Source organism: Homarus americanus, unplaced genomic scaffold (genome assembly GCF_018991925.1).
Source record: "Homarus americanus isolate GMGI-L3 unplaced genomic scaffold, GMGI_Hamer_2.0 scaffold46197, whole genome shotgun sequence".
In the NCBI taxonomy this organism is placed as follows: Eukaryota; Metazoa; Arthropoda; class Malacostraca; order Decapoda; family Nephropidae; genus Homarus; species Homarus americanus.
This window is the reverse complement of record NW_024723050.1, coordinates 1,997,786-2,014,979: the sequence shown is the minus strand read 5'-3', so window position 1 is coordinate 2,014,979 and position 17,194 is coordinate 1,997,786. Positions and strand designations below refer to the sequence as shown.

At 38.3% G+C, this 17,194-nt stretch overlaps 1 protein-coding gene across 5 annotated transcripts in view; it reads left to right on the top strand.

Moving 5' to 3' along the window:
- The first annotated feature begins 1,008 nt into the window (after positions 1 to 1,008).
- The window catches only part of LOC121863247 (HIV Tat-specific factor 1 homolog), a 49,624-nt gene continuing 33,438 nt past the window's right edge, over positions 1,009 to 17,194 (top strand). For 2 of the 5 annotated variants that reach the window (XM_042361781.1, XM_042361777.1), the window contains exons 1-4: positions 1,009 to 1,139; positions 9,769 to 10,777; positions 12,426 to 12,606; positions 14,058 to 14,260. In XM_042361781.1, the coding sequence (XP_042217715.1) occupies positions 9,785 to 10,777; positions 12,426 to 12,606; positions 14,058 to 14,260 (1,377 nt within the window). In that variant the 5' untranslated portion in view covers positions 1,009 to 1,139; positions 9,769 to 9,784. Of the gene's footprint in view, positions 1,140 to 2,040; positions 2,153 to 9,768; positions 10,778 to 12,425; positions 12,607 to 14,057; positions 14,261 to 17,194 lie in introns of those variants that run through there. The other 3 variants (XM_042361778.1, XM_042361780.1, XM_042361779.1) reach the window with 3 other exon arrangements.

Below are 17,194 nucleotides of genomic sequence, written 5' to 3'. Positions count from 1 at the left end.
TTTGTGTGTTGACTGACAGTGTGGTTGTTGGTGTTGTTATGGCTTAGTGTGGTTGTTGTGTTGTTCACCGGCAGTGTGGTTGTTTTGTGTTGCTCGGCAGTGTGGTTGTTGGTGTTGTTCACGACAGTGTGGTTATTGGTGTTGTTCACTTGCCAGTGTATGGTTGTTTGTGTTGGTACGCCCGGCAAGTGTAGTTGTTGGTGTTGTTCAGCAGTGTGGTTGTTGGTGTTGTTCGCCCGGCAGTGTGGTTGTTGGTGTTGTTCGCCGGCAGTGTGGTTGTTGGTGTTGATTCGCCCGGCAGTGTGGTTGTTTGTGTTGTTACCCGGCAGTGTGGTTGTTGGTGTTAGCCGCGGCGGTGTGGTTGTTTGTGTTGTTACTGCGGCAGTGTGGTTGTTGGTGTTGTTCACGGCAGTGTAGTTGTTGGTGTTGTTAGCGCAGTGTGGTTGTTTGTGTTGTTCCCCGGCAGGTATGGTTGTTAATTATTTGTTCCGGCAGTGTGGTTGTTGGTGTTGTTCGCCGGCAGTGTGTTTGTTGGTGTTGTTCACGGCAGTGTGTTTGTTTGTTGGCGGCAGTGTTGTTGTTGGTGTTGTTCGCCGGCAGTGTGGTTGTTGGTGTTGTTCGCCGGCAGTGTGGTTGTTTGTGTTGTTCGCCGTCAGTGTGGTTGTTGGTGTTGTTCGCCGGCAGTGTTGTTGTTGTTTTGTTCACGGCAGTGTGGTTGTTTGTGTTGTTCGCCGGCAGTGTTGTTGTTTGTGTTGTTGCCGTCAGTGTGGTTGTTGGTGTTGTTCGCCGGCAGTGTTGTTGTTTGTGTTGTTCACCGGCAGTGTGGTTGTTTGTGTTGTTCGCCGGCAGTGTTGTTGTTGGTGTTGTTCGCCGTCAGTGTGGTTGTTGGTGTTGTTCGCCGGCATTGTGGTTGTTTGTGTTGTTCGCCGTCAGTGTGGTTGTTGGTGTTGGTCGCCGGCAGTGTGGTTGTTGGTGTTGGTCGCCGGCAGTGTGGTTGTTGGTGTTGTTCGCCGGCAGTGTGGTTGTTGGTGTTGTTCGCCGGCAATGTGGTTGTTGGTGTTGGTCGCTGACTCGCTGGCTGTGACGTAATAACACCTATACAACGTTTTTACATTAAGAGAAGCGTAAATCATTCTCGGGTAAATGTTACATGGTTTGTGTTTCGGGTCTCAGTGACGAGTCTTGTTATCGTTGTCTGTATACCTAAGTTAAAACTCGTCCTTGTGAACTCTGATGGAAACGTTTCAGGGCCCACTACTACGTACAGTTCCTGATTGTATTAACTAACATTTAAGTACTGGCAGTATTCAAAGGTCTACTTTCACACCTTAATTCAGTCCAGCAATAAGCCCTTTGGTTATGTTGATTCGAACAAATATGAGCTTCGTTTTTGGTGCTAAGCTTCCTAACCTAACCGAAACCTGGCTACTATCCTAAATTGGTCGAAAATTTATAGTTTGAGAGCCGACCAATAGTGAAAATGGGGTCTGCCCATATCGTCACCAACCCGTTTAGTCACCACTATTTTTAACCATTTTCATAACCACTTTTTTACCCGTTTCGTCACTGTTCATTCCCATCAATATATACACAAAAATATTTTGTTTGGGATAGAAAACAGTAAAAAACACTAAGACAATTTATTAAAGACAAAAATAAATAATATAAACATGTTAATACGCCTGCAATTATCTCACTGCTCGGTGCTTTATGTGCTGGTGCCAAATTACTTATTTGTTCTGTATTGTGTTAAGATACCAATGTTTTAATCGTTTTCTTTATTAAATAATTAATATCTCGTATAATAATAATGCAATACTTCTCGGGTCGTCTGTATACATGTGTAATTTCTATTCGTGTAAAATAATAACGGTCAAATTATAGTATCACACCGGTCTTTGTTTCGTATTAAAAATATGTATCTCGTAATGTTTACATTTCTAAGACATTTTTCTTCAAATATATTTCCACCGGAAATTAAGGATAACCGAGATATTAATTTTTCAAGATGATTACTTTCGCTCAGTCACAAGTGTCGCCATGATTTGTTTAGTTATGGCAGAGGTGGTCTGACCCCTGCTCCAGGCCTCCGTCTTCACTCTTTAATCGTCTGGGGCATGAACAACGGGTTAGGTGGGGTTAGGTTTTCGTGGTTGGTTTGCAATATAATTTGTTATTTATTCTAAAAAAAAAATCCAACTTTTCTGTTATGATTGTTGGGTGGCGGGGGTTATCTAAAAAAATAAAACGTGATTTCCGGTAGAAATGAATATCAAATTCGTTCGAAACTCATGAAAATACAGTACATAGGAAAAACCTATTTTTCATATCAAAATAAAGACCTGTGTGATTCTATAAATTGACCAAAAACTTACAATTTGTCACCAGCTACTGTTGGTGGTGACGAAACGGATTTGATATTGGTAACGAAATGGGGTTTTGGTGATGAAGTGGATTGGTGACGATATGGGGTGCATCCGTGAAAATGATTGAGTACGTAAGTTACCCAGTGGCGTTAATATTATCTCGGTTTTGGGATGATTTTGTTATAAACAAATCATTAGGATAAATATGAAGTTAAAGTGGTAAATTTTCACTTGTTGCCGCTATAAGAAATCCAAGTTACACTGTCTTTTTGTTTCATGTCTCACGAACGAGTTTAGCTTTCATTTATGACACAGATCAGTGGTGTCTTGAGATAAGCCCCCCAACCCTCATCCCATGTCAGAGTCCAGAGATTTGCTATAAAAATCAAGCTAAAAAGTGTTAAAAACATCGGAAAAACACTTGAATCTAACCTAACCTTTTGGCTCCACAGCCGTTCAATGTTCTGGATGTGTACTGCCTTAGTAAAATGTGAAATAGTTTGCTTAAACATAATTTGTCCCAGAAATCTCATTGAAGAAATGTATCTTAGAATTGTCAAAATTACTGATTGCAACTATAAAATTCCCGAGATTCGTATATAGTGGCAACAAGTGAAATAATGTTAAATCTTGAAGTTCGTTTCAACTCATTTATAGGAATTTGTTAATTATATGATCAATAATTACAGTATTCCATAAACACTGGCAAATGACTTAGACATAAAGAACCAAAATTTTCATTGCAGTGATAATAAAAGTTTAGTGAAATGCATAATAATTGAGGGTAATGGTGGAGCAGAAGGCTAACACCAGAATGAGTTGTTCAATTTATGTCATTTTTTCCAAAGATGTTCTTTGAATGATCGTAATAAAAATTATACGATAACATTTTAGGCAATACTTCACTTGATGGCTGCAGCAGCGAAAAACAAAGTCTATGAGCTGGAAATCAGAGTGAAGATTTTAAAGGTTTGCTTGGTGGTCTTTTTATTATTTTACTCCACATTTTTATATATTGCAGGTTAGGTTAGTTAGTTCAAGTCAGGATAGTGTTCAAAATATTTAAATTTGATGGAAAATAACTGAAAAAACCTACAGCCATAACGTGAAGTATTCCCACATTTTATTTTAATTACAGTAATACCCCGCTTTACGCTGGGTTTTTTTACGCGTTTCTACATTTACGCGGTACCCCGCCAGAACCGGAATGTTCACCTTACGCGGTGCATCTACTCATGTACGCGGGAAGCGGCGCAGGCAGGGTGCGCACAAGGTCGCCCAGTCATCAAAACATTACCGAGTTCTTCACCCGCCACCCACCACAGCCGGCCCAAGTCAGTGATAGTGAGGATATGGACTTTGAGGGGTTTGACAAAGAGGCCCTGCAAGCCTCTGTGGTGGATAGTGATACAGTTGATACAAGTGATACAGGTGAGGGCCAATAATCTGCCCTCTGCCTTGAAACCAACCCCCATCCCCGTGTGCCCAGCCATCTTTGCTACTAATGTAAGTGGTAAAAAACCTATTATTATTGATATTTCTCTTAATTATTAAATGTGTGTGCATACCATCATAAAATTAAGAAGTTATTTTTACTACAACGTAGGTATTGTGTCTGAAAAAGTGGAGTTTGGGGGTCGGCCCAGTCTCTATTTCGATTAATCCCGTATGTTCTGTTGTTCACTTTACGTGTTTCCCGCTTTATGCGGGCCTCCGTGGGTTCAATTGACTTCGTAAAGTGAGGTATTACTGTATAAGTATTTGTTTAAGTTTTTTAGTTTTCTCTATACAATCATAAATCGCCTGTAGTGGGCAGCGCATTAAGGATGAGGGAAATTGTGGGATAAAAAACAGCAAAAACTGATCATATGACACTAAAATGATGTCTATCTGCTTTGTAAGCAAAGAAATTAATTATTTACCTTATAATATATCCTACCGGAAAATCTGGTGTTGGCGCATGTTGTCGTCCGCTCTTAGTTTGTTTGTTTGTTTCAGTGCAACAACCTACCATACTCTGATGTCCACAAAAAATGGGATTATCCTGGAACAGGTGGCTCTACCAGAACACGTTCGATTTTGATATTTTTTTGCACAGATGTTCTTTGGATGATAGTAAGTACAATAATAAAAGGATTATTTAGTGGAAAAAATATTTTTTTTTTGCGTACAAAGCATGTAGAGACGTCATTTATTGCCATATGATCAGTTTTTCACTGTGTTTTACCCCGCAATTTCCTTCATCCTTCATGTCCAGCCTACTACAGTGATTTATGATCATACTGTACATAGAAAAAAGGCTTAAAAAAAATATATTACAATACAGTTGCTCCCCGACTTTCGACGGGGTTTGGACCCAAATCCAGGTCGTAAGTGAAAATGGTCGTAAGTCGAAAATGCTTAAATAATACATAGAAAATCTAAAATGGGTGCCTCTTTTTCTTCTCAGCACTACAAAACTCTCACTTTTAAACTTGCCAGCCATTTTAAAGTGAATTATAAACAAAAGTTTTGTCAGTACACAGCGCAATCACTGACGTTGGGACTCAAAAATTTGTAATTTGACAAAATTTTGGTACGACTGAGGCGGTCGTATGCCCGGGTGGTCGTAAGTCGAGTAGGTCGTAAGCCGGGGAGGAGCTACGTATATATACAGTCATGCGCTGGTTAACGTCCTAGATACGTTCTTGGAAACGTGACGCTAACCGAAATGGACGTTGTCCGATCATCACATAAACTTTGTATTTATACTTACGTGTATGTGGAATACTATATACGTACATATACACTTTTACTCTTAAATCACTACTGTAATGTGATACAGGTGATTAATTTTTATCTCTTGTGCAAAATACATGACATTTATATTAAAATTATTCACTGTTTTACAAGGATTCCAGCAACGCTGGGCAGATGGTGGAGAGGGAGGGAGGGAGCGAGCAAGCGAGCGAGGGGGCGTGGGGGGAGGGGAGTGGTTTGACAGTTGGCACAGGCCCAGGTCTAATGCGTGTATATTTATCAGTTCTTAAGTGACTAAGCTTCTCTCCTATAAAAAGCCAGTGAAATGACCTGGGTGAATATAATTTACATTGCTGGGATTCTTGTAAGATGTTGATTTATTTAAATATAAACAACCTATAATTCGCACTAGACATAACAATTTTAGTACCATAATCAAATTAGTACATGTGCACTCCAGCTTTGCAATAAAGTCATTTACAGTATTTCTTTTACATTTCTTTTAGTATGGTGTGTGCATGTAAATGGATGAAAATAAATGAAGACATTTATGTAAATCTACCCAAAAATACAGTTGAAAAACTTTATATTATAAAATGTACTACAGTATTGTACACTAATGTATTACAATTTTTACCTCGGGCAAAATATATGACGTTTATATTCAAATTAATCTCTGTCTTGCAAGGATTTCAGCAATGCAAATTATATTATCCTAACTTTAGTCTGAGATATTAATAAAATAAAACACCTTAAAGCATAAAGTTATCACCAATCTTTTGTCTGGGAACACAAGGAGGGAGGTAGCCAGCTAGCGTGGGAAGAGGGGGGGAGCGGGAGGTGAGGTGACAGAGTGTCTGGTGTTTGTTTATTTATTTGAGATATGATTTGACAGATGGCGCTGAAGGCCTGCGTGTTTATTTATCATTCCTTAAGCGTGACTAAGCTCTTCTCATAATTTGCCACCCAAACGACCTGGGTGAATATAACTTACATTGCTGGGATTCTTGTAAGATAGTGATTTATTTGAATACCTGTATAAACAATCTATATTTGCAATAGACATAACAATTTTAGTATATGTACAGCACAGGTTTGCACTTAGGTCCATTGTTAACCGAGGGACCACTGTATTGCAGTGTACTTGTACTGTACAATATTGACTAAATTCACTAGATAACGTACACAACTAATGGTTGGTAAAACTTGTCAAGTAAGTGAGTGTCAAGTCTGTCAGTATGAGTGGCACGTGTGAGTGCTTGTGTCCCCCATCATAGGAGTCCGTTTTCTCTCGCTCAGGACGCCTGAGTCCTCCGTTTTCTCTCTTAATCTTAGAGTGCACCAGAGACTTCATTATTCCTTAGTTATGACACAGAATTTGAAATTGCAACCCCAATTGCAACTGGGGTTGCAATTGTTGAGGCAACTAGATATGTCTGATTATACCAAATGTGTTATTGTCAATTTGTAGGTGAAAGATTTTATCCTCAATAGATGTAGGTTAACATTACACCTGGAGGCAAATGCTTAAAAAAAGCCTAAGGAAGGAAACATATTCCTTTAGCACAATATCTGGCCAGTATGGGGAGGATCATCGTGTCTCCGTCAGGGGGTCGTGGAGTGTTGGTCCAGCAGGCGTCACGGAAGTTTTTTTTTTTTTTGAGGGGGGGCCACGGACGTATATGCGATCGGACGTTGTTCGGTTGGACGTTAACCGGCGCATGACTGTATATATATTTATGTATACATATATATATATCTTGATAAAATCACATGGGAAAAGGGAAACAACGGAGCTCCTTAGCTTTCGTCTTTATTCAAGACATCTTCAGAGGCAACTTCAGTTGCCTCTGAAGATAATGACGAAAGCTTGCTCCATGTGGATTTATCGCGTGATCTACATACATACATACATACACGCACGCACACACACACACATATATATATATATATATATATATATATATATATATATATATATATATATATATATATATATATATATATATATATATATATATATATATATATATATATATATATATATATATATATATATATATATATATATATATATATATATATTCTGCATTTACGCGGTCAATTGAACCCGTGGAGGTCCGCGTAAACGAAATAACAGAACATATGGGATTAATCGAAATAGAGACTGGGCCGACCCCCAGACTCCATTTTTTCCGACACAATACGTACGTTGTAGTAAAAATAACATCTTAATTTTATGATGGTATGCACACACACAATTAATAATTAAGAGAAATATCAATAATATTAGGTTTTTTAACACTTACGTTAGTAGAAAAGCTGGGGCGGCACACGTGGATGGCGGCTGGTTCCGAGGCAGAGGGCAGATTAGTTGCCCTCCGGTGAATCACTTTCACTACTCACAGAGGTTTGCAGGGCCTCCCAGACAAACCTCTCAAAGTCCATATCCTCACTGTCAATATCACTATCACTGACTTGGGCTGGCTGTGGTTGTGGTGGGTTGTGGGCTAGGAAGTCCTCAATACTACGTTGACGACTAGCATTGGTGTTGTCGAGATAGATCTGGATATACGGCTCCATAACTTTCGTCAGATGGTTATTAGACACTTCATACCGATGCTTGTCTGGGTCGTTGTCAAGGATGAGCTTAAGTTTCTTCCCCAACTCGGTGATTTCCTTCACATTATCATGGCTTGGTCCAGGTAATTCAGTGTTTTTCTCTGGTGCTGGGGGTCCAGCGGAAGCCATTGTGAGTTGTGATGGGAATAGCGGGCACAAGAGAGAACTGTATACGCAGACTGAGAACAATGAGACAGGCCCGGCTAGGTCAGCGACTTCTACCCTCTGGTGGCAGGGCACATCATGTTACATTAGACCAATCACAGCTAGCGGCGGAGGAAATGTGTGGGTGGTAAGGATGCGTGGCCCAATCACAGTCTGATACTTCATATGACGTCAGCGATAACGTAAGAGCGGCCTAATGTGCACCACTCACCGCGCCGCTTCCCATGTATGGTCAAGATTGCACCGCGTGGGTAAAAAATGGCGCGGCGGTCTGGACCTCTCCAGCCGCTCGCTGCGAAAATGACCTAATTTACCGCGTAATTAAAGCATTTTCATTCTGGCAAGGCACCACGTAAATGACCAAACGCGTAAACAAAAACCGCGTAAATGCAGACTATACTCTGTGTGTGTCAATTGTATCACTATCCACCACATAGGCTTGCAGGGCCTCTTTGTCAAACTCCTCAAAGTCCATATAAGTCCATATCCTCACTATCACTATCACTGACTTAGGCCGGCTGTGGTGGGTGGCGGGTGAAGAACTCGGTTTCGCTTTACGCGATTCTACATTTACGCAGTACCTCGCTAGAACCGGACTTTCACTTTACGCGGTGCATCTACTCATATACGCGGGAAGTGGCGCGGGCAGGATGCGCAGAAGGTCGCCCAGTCATCAAAACATTACCGAGTTCTTCATCCAAAACCCATCACCGCCGGCCCAAGTCAGTGATAGTGAGAATATGGACTTATATGGACTTTGAGGGGTTTGACAAAGAGGCCCTGCAAGCCTATGTGGTGGATAGTGATACAATTGATACAAGTGATACAGGTGAGGGCCAATAATCTGCCCTCTGCCTCGGAACCAACCCCCCATCCCCGTGTGCCCAGCCATCTTTTCTACTAATGTAAGTGTTAAAAGACCTAATATTATTGATATTTCTCTTAAATATTAATTGTGTGTGCATACCAACATAAAATTAAGATGGTATTTTTACTACAACGAAGGTATTGTGTCTGAAAAAGTGGAGTTTGGGGGTCGGCCCAGTCTCTATTGGAATTAATCCCATATGTTCTGTTGTTCAGTTTCCGCGGTACCCCATGGATTCAATTGACCGTGTAAATCGGGGTACTACTGTGTGTGTGTGTGTGTGTGTGTGTGTGTGTGTGTGTGTATATATATATATATATATATATATATATATATATATATATATATATATATATATATATATATATATATATATATATATATATATATATATATATATATATATATATATATATATATATAACTGTAGGAAAAATCAACGTATGTATTCACAGACTGCTTCACTCATCTAATGTTAAATACCAAGAAACATTAACATATTACTTAAAAAATATTATGATGGATTTATTTCATAAATGGGAAAAGGGACTGACGATTGTAAATTGAAAATACCGTAAGGTGGACATGACGATAAACGGTTTCACTGTACATGCTAATACTGTACAGTACAGTATTAACATTACTTTTGGGTTAGGTATGATATAAATTTTGGTGAGTTGGCCTGCAGAAAAATACCTAAATTGTAATGCAGCCCATGACTGAGTGAAGGTTGCCCATGCCTGCTTTACACCATTAAAGAAATACAAGCAGCTGTTATGCAACAATTCCACCAATAAGTAGAGGACTGTCCCTGCCCAGCACAGTAGCCCTCTAGACAGGGCAGCTCTCTTAGTGGTTGTTGTACAGCCATAAAGTGAAGTTTTTATACAAAGATTGATGGCATTATTTTGCTATTTATATTGATTTTTTTTTTTACCAGTCCATTAGATTGCTTGGAAATATATGTACTCAACATTGTTTATTGCATTATCATGTTTTCTTTTTCAGGTGCAGTGGGTAGACAATGGCAGAGATATTAAAGAAAGGACCTGTTAACAATAAGGTTATAAAAGATACAGCATTGAAGGAGGAGGATATTGAATCTAATGAAAAGACTGGAGAGGCAGATTCTTGTAATGTGTCAGACAGTCCTCAGAACACAATACCAAGTGATGAGAAGTCTTCTGAAGAAGATACACTCTCTAGCCAAGAAAGTGAAATTCAGATGACAGAGACAAAGCTGCAGATAACTAGTGTGAATGAAAGTAAGCAGAAACATGTTATAAGTGATGAACAACCTGTAGAAGCAGACAGTACCCAAGTCAGTGATATTGAAAGACAGAAAATAGAAAGCAGTGGGGAAAAACAAGACAGTAAACCAGATTTTTCTTCCAGTCAACATTATGAGTTAATTGGGGGCCAATATCATTATACAGACAATACATCAGGGCAGAGATACCGATATGATGCAAATGCTGGAGAATGGGTCGTAACTAGTGAGGAGAAAGACAGTGACTATGAAGCTGAAAAACAAGTAACGATAGATAAAGAAGGAAGAACTTACTACTATGCAGAAAATATGTACTTGTGCAAAGATCCACTTGGAAATGTTTTTTACATGAATGAGGATAATGACTGGAAACCATGGTCAGAGAAAGTAACTTCCACTGGTAATTCTGGTGTAGAACAAAGTAATTCAAAATGGTATTTTTATCAAGGAGATTCAATGTTTTACAGAGACAATGTATCAAATGTTGTGTATAAGTTGAATAAAGAAAACAATTCATGGGAAGTGTATGACGGAAAACTGAAAAGAAAAAGACCTCGGATTGATGAAGAGGAAGAGTTTGACACAGATGATGAAGACTCTGATGAAGATTTTGGCAATGGATTACAGCCTCCTGGTGCCCAGAATGACCCCAACATTGCCTATGATGGAGTTACTTACACTAAACGTGACCCCAGTGACAATGTGATGTATGAGTGGGATGCAAACAGACGTGCATGGTTCCCCAAGGTAATTGATATAATATACTGTACTGTACAGTACACCTGCATGTTAATTTTTATCATAGAGTAATGTGAGTTGTTTGCTTGTTCCTCATGCAGTGTGAATTTATAGATTTATACATATACCCTCTTAAACCTACCATACAAATAATAATATCGTTTCATAGTGAAAGAAGAATAGACAATTATGATCAAGTTAGTACTGTATCAGTAAATGATTTAAAGTGTTATTACTGCCCAGTATACTCCAGTTCTATAGTACTTTGAGGGTTTCAGACACAGTAGGTATGGTTCACTGAACTTCATTCTTGTAAAGAAACTCACGGGTAGACATACGGTATGCCCCAAAATATGTTCTCTTATGGGAATAAAGAGAAACAATCAATAAATGAAGAAGCACACAAGAGCCATGATAGCTGTAAGTTTGTATTGCCAGATTTGTGGTTTTACAGAGCTTCACATTTCTAATCCAATCTTGAAGGTGACTTAGCTGTTTAAATAGCTAACACAATAGTTTGCTTCAATTGATTAATGTTTTTAGTAGTACAGGAACAAATAGTCATTAAGAGATCCATTTTACTTGTTCAGTATATCTTAAACATGGGCAAAAATTCATGTAAATTGGTTTAAATACAAAAAAATACACTATATATCTTGAGAAAATTGCCAACCTTTACCTATATATTTGCATATACTGTACTGTACTGTACAGTAAACCCAAAAATTTAATGTGCATTAAGAAATTTAATACTTAGTGTACTGTACAGTGCTATAACGAACGTAATTGGTTCCAGAACCTCGTTCGTTATAGGATTAATCCGTTCCAGGCCCCCAAATACAACCACCTAACACTGAAAAAATTCTGTGGAAAATGTAAAAAATACGGTACTTTATCTTACCTTAGTGTTATTCAGCATGCAGGTACCCCTAAACACTGGCACATCACTATCACTTCCACTGGGAGTCTTGGCTTTAAGGTCCTCAAACAATTGTCTGGCCTTCTCACAAATTATAGCTTCACTAATGTTACCACCTGCCATTTGGACGACTCATTGTTACAATTGTATACTTGTATAACAAAATAGTTATACAAATAACGCGAATTTCCACATCAAAAGACGAAATTTCAACAATAACAGTGGTGCACTGGCTACACAATGAGACAAAGATGGCGCCTGACGCTCTTGTGGGTCGCAGTACAACAATATTCATGCGCCAGGCAAAATAGTCCCGTATTCATCCGCGTTCGTTGTAGGAGTTGCGTTCGTTATAGCATTCTCAATTTTATAGGTAAATCCGTTCGTTATAGGAATATTCGTAGTAGGATCCGTTCGTTATAGCATACCCCACTGTACATTGTTTTATATCTTTTTATCTCCATTTATGAGAGAATAGAGGGAGATGTTCTGTATTCTATAGGTATCGAAGATGTTTATATCTTATCAAATAGTATTTAAAATGGTTATCCAGAAAGTTTATAATTTATTCATCTTTTACATGTACAGTACATTAATTGATTTGCAGGTTTGTAAGGAAGTTGTGGTACATACACTGCACAGCTAATGTTGCCCTTCAAATATTGTTATCTGTGAACTGGGGAATATTTAATTACAATTGTATGAGAGCCTTAAATTTTTTAAATCATTTACTTTCAGTTTGATGAGGATTTCATGGCCATGTACCAGTTGTCATATGGATTTAACCCAGATGGAACAAAAGATTTAAATCCTCTAAAATTTGATGATGAAAAAGAGGAAGCAGAAGCAGCAAGAATAGCTGAGGAAGAGGAAAGAAAGAAAGAATTACTAAAAGAAAATCAAGCTAAGAAGAAACCATGTAAGACTATATCCCTTCTGTTTTTAATTCTTATACAGTACATGTACTTCATTCCTAATTTAGTAAGTCAACTAGTTCTTAAATTTTGTGTATTTTCCAAATAAAATCCCCAGTATAAAAGGGAATTAAGTATGACCATCCTAAGTCGGACTATATGGGGTTCAAGCTAGTCTAATGTGAAAGTCCGACTTATGTGGGACTCCCCCCCCCCCCTCCCCATCTTTCCCTGGTAATTTCAACCACCATTTTGCAGAAAATCACATAAAACTAGCATTTATTTTTTGGCTTAATCACTGTTGGAATCGAGGATGCAAGGTGGCAGATGCGGGTTATCACCAGTTTTTACTCAGAGTTGTAGAGTGAGTGATGGCAGACCCACAGGCCCTAGTCCGACTAATGGGGGGTTTCCAACTTATGGAAGTCTGACTTGGGGAGGGGGGGGGGTCTTACTGAATTTTACAGTCAGTTGGCCATCAACTTGAAAGAATACTGCAACTAGATTACCCTGTCAGAGTCTGGCTAGGGTAAAGGGCTCTTGTACATTCTAGCAGCATGCAATACAGTCCTTATGAACAGGTTCATCTGGTCAAATCCCTGATTTTCACCTCATAACTGTCACAAATAGGAGTTCCATTCTTCAAATACTCAGTTACCTGTTGTCAGCCATTCTACACAGCCTTTCGATTGGCACCTCTCTTCCCGTCTCTTAATGGATCACCATAGGAGGGATAAGTGCTGATCTACATTTTGTTGATTTTATTGTACAGTATACCATATACAGTACTGACTACTGAACTGGAGGCCACAAAGGAAAGATTGAACACTGAAATGATTGAAATCCCATTTTATGGATAGGAGCCTAAAACAACAAGAACTAGAACCTGGAACTCAAGTTGCCTACTTTCATGGCTGGGAGATTTCAGGGTAAAGGAATTGTTGAGAATTTTATGTATACCCAGTTGCGAGCTTAATATCTTTGCTGGCCACATAGGCAACCATCACACTGTTAGATACCTAATATGACTGAGTAAAGAGTTGCATTGGCGGCAAATATGATATTTATTTGAATAACATGTTGTTCTGGGCTCCATTATTGGGTGTTCAGCATGTTAGGATTTCGTCTCACTTATCTCGGCCTTCAACCATGAAATTGGATTTCATATTGCAATCCTTCATCTTTCTTTCTCATCCCAGTACAGGTATATTGACAATCAAAAGATATTTTATCCTTTTCATACTCAGTATTATTGATTTCACTTTAGGGCTCAGGATACAGTTTTGATGCCATTGCAGAAAGTCAGTATGGTAATGAGAGAGAATTATCTTGACATAGCTATCCATGAAGTCCTTTGCAAAATTTTCTTGAGCTTTTTTCCAGTCTTAAATGGTAATCAATGAACTTAATGCTCTATATAACAATTATTTTATTAATTGTTAGTTATTTTCCACAGCATGGTTTACTATAGATGAAGCTCACAACACGAAAGTTTATGTGAGCAACCTTCCTGACTCTATGACAGAAGAAGAATTTGTGGAATTAATGCAGAAATGTGGCATGATTCTTAAGGATATGGAGACAAACAAACCAAAGATCAAGATGTATCAAGATAAAGAAGGGAACTTCAAAGGGGATGCACTCTGCACCTACATAAAGGTAACTAGTTTCTGTGTACCTGTACCTGTTTACCGTAACTTATTAGAGAATGCAATATTGTGCAGTAATTTATTAGGATTAGTGTAAGTGATGGTGATTTAGTTTCATTAAATTTTTCACACTCCTTGATAATAGTAATTTTATCATTAGCTATTCATCTGAGGGTACGTGTTCATGTTTTCTTGTTAATGCATCACTTATGTATGGTATGTCTGTTTTTATTAGTGTTTTTATTGCTGTATGTATGAATCTATGGCAGCAAACTTTTAGATTAGATACTTGTGGTACTTAATAGAAGCCTGTTGTTTTAGGTTGAATTTTGTCAATTGTCAGGGCCACACTCGCAGAAATCCTAAAAAGCCCTTTGCAATAGAATCCTAGTTGTGCGGCACCTTTGGGGATTGAGAGGTGCCGGATAGAGAGATTTTCCGGTGAGTTGAATCTCACTCTTAGGATCCTACATTGCACAGTGCTGCAGGCTGACCTCGCAAATTCGTGTCACAGAAAAACAGACTTCTTTGACACTTATTCAACTATATAAATGATGTGGCTTAGAAATAAAGAAAATATAATATAAAAATATAAAATAAGAAAAATGAAGAGCATATGTATGTATGTAAGGGAAGTGAATGTGTGAGGAGGCGATGGGCTATAATTACGTCACCAACTCATCAGCCCAGCTGCCTTGTATATTGTTACTTAAAATGATACTATAAAGGTTGTGGAAAATCATTAAAATACTTTACGTGGTTTAGAAATAAAGAAAATATAAAACTATAAAATAAGAAAAAATGAAGAGCATGGGTGTGTATATATGGGAATTGAATGTGTGTGGAGGTCGTGGATTACTGGGCTATAACTGCATGGCCAAGCTCCCTCCTGATGTTATGTCATGGCATACACACAGTCAGTGCGGCAGCCACACAAATGTTAGTCAGTTGGTGACTGCCTGAACTATATCATGTTGCCCAGAGAATGGTTTGAGTGTGGGAGCTGTTTTTTTGTACATAAAATATGTGCTAATATATTTTGTGTTATGCTATGTATTGATTTTATTGTTTATAATAGCAATAAATATGGTAGTTCATCCCCATTGTGTGTGGTATTCAAACTTATAATTCTAGCTGATTATAGAGGAATTTTTATTTTTATTACAGGTTGGGTATCCCTAATCCGAAATGCTTAGGGTCTTAAGGGTCTCGGATTTGGGATGTTTTTGGATTTTGGAATACCTATATCCTGTATATCTGTACAGTCAGTCCTCGACTTACGACTGGGTTTGGGACCGATGACCAGGTTTGATCTGGTCATCGGTCCCAAACCCAGTCGAATTGGTCGTAAGTCGAAAATGCGAAAATAATACATAGAAAATCTAAAATGGGTGTCTCTTTTTCTTCTCAGCACCACGAGAACTCTTACTTTTACGCTTACCAGCCATTTTATTGGGAATTACAGACGAAAATTTTGTCAGTACACAGCGCGATCACTAACGTCGGGACTCGAAAATATGTAATTTGAAAAATATTTTATACGATTGCGGCGGTCGTATGTCCGGGTGGTCGTAAGTCAAGGAGTACCTGTACAATGAAGTAGCTCACCTAGTGGGGATGGGGCCTAAGTCTATACAATGGTCCCTCGGTTAACGAACGGTTCGGTTAAAGAAATTTCGGTTAACGAATTACCTTCCATAAGAATCTTCAATTCAGTTAACGAACAAAAATTTGATTAACGAAGTCCTTACGAATATCACCTTTTGTTGTGAGCATCAGCTGATCAGTTGATGGGCTAGTCTGCCAATTCAGTCATTGTTCTGTATTTACATTAGTTTCCAGTAGAGTAAACATCACTAAAGTTTTGCTCTAATATTTTTGCATTTTTTATATTAAAATTATTAGTCATTTTAACATTTATTTAACATATTGATATATATGCAGTACAGGGAACTAGTTTTTTCTGCGCCCATCAGCAGCTTGACTCGGCTATAAGGCGTCAGTTGGGCTTTGAAAACAGTGGAGTGATCATCTATTTTGTTGGTGTCTTGAATATTTTTGCACTTATCCATTGAAATTATTGGTCATTCTGAAATTTAGTTAACATATTGATAATATATAGTGCAGTGCAGTGTTGATTTAAATAAAATAATTTTGAATTACACCTAGTGAACTTAAAATTTTATTGGTGAAATTACTTCATCAAGCATGGGTCCACTGAAAGGTGATTTCTCCTTCATCCCCACTTCCTTCTCTTCTCCCTTCTCCTCCACCCCCACTTCTAATTCCCATCATCATCATCAACCAGGAACCTTCTACATACACACCTCAAAATAAGTGTACTTTACTGCATTTTTTTTTACTTTGTATGTATTTTTCGGTGAGCTGGAACCAATTACCCAATATCCCATTGAAACAATGGATTCGGTTGACGAACGACCCTCTGGAACGAATTCTGTTCATTAACCGAGGGACCACTGTACACGAAATTCATTTTATGTCATTAACAGCATATTGATGCATACAGTATAGCATGCAGGTAGTTTTTTGAAATATATTTAATAATTTTGTGTATGAAATACATGATAAGACGTACACTGAAGAATCAGAAAAATAAGCAATCACTATTGTTTGTTTGGCATCGCCTTGATGCCTGACTCTGAGGTGCTAAGCAGCCTGTGTCTTACCTTTTTTCATTACACATTCATACTTACCCTAGTAAAAATTATGATAAACAGTAAACCCTCGCACTTCCGGATAATTGGGGGGGAGAAGGTGTCCGGATGTGACAAATGTCTGGATGAATTAGGGGACGAAGGTGCATTAACAATAATCATATTATTGTACATGGACTTTATTGATACAGTTAATAACAATAATAGTAATAATGGTACAGTCAGTTCTGCTATAACGCGATAGTTGTGTTCTTGTAAAACATCGTGTT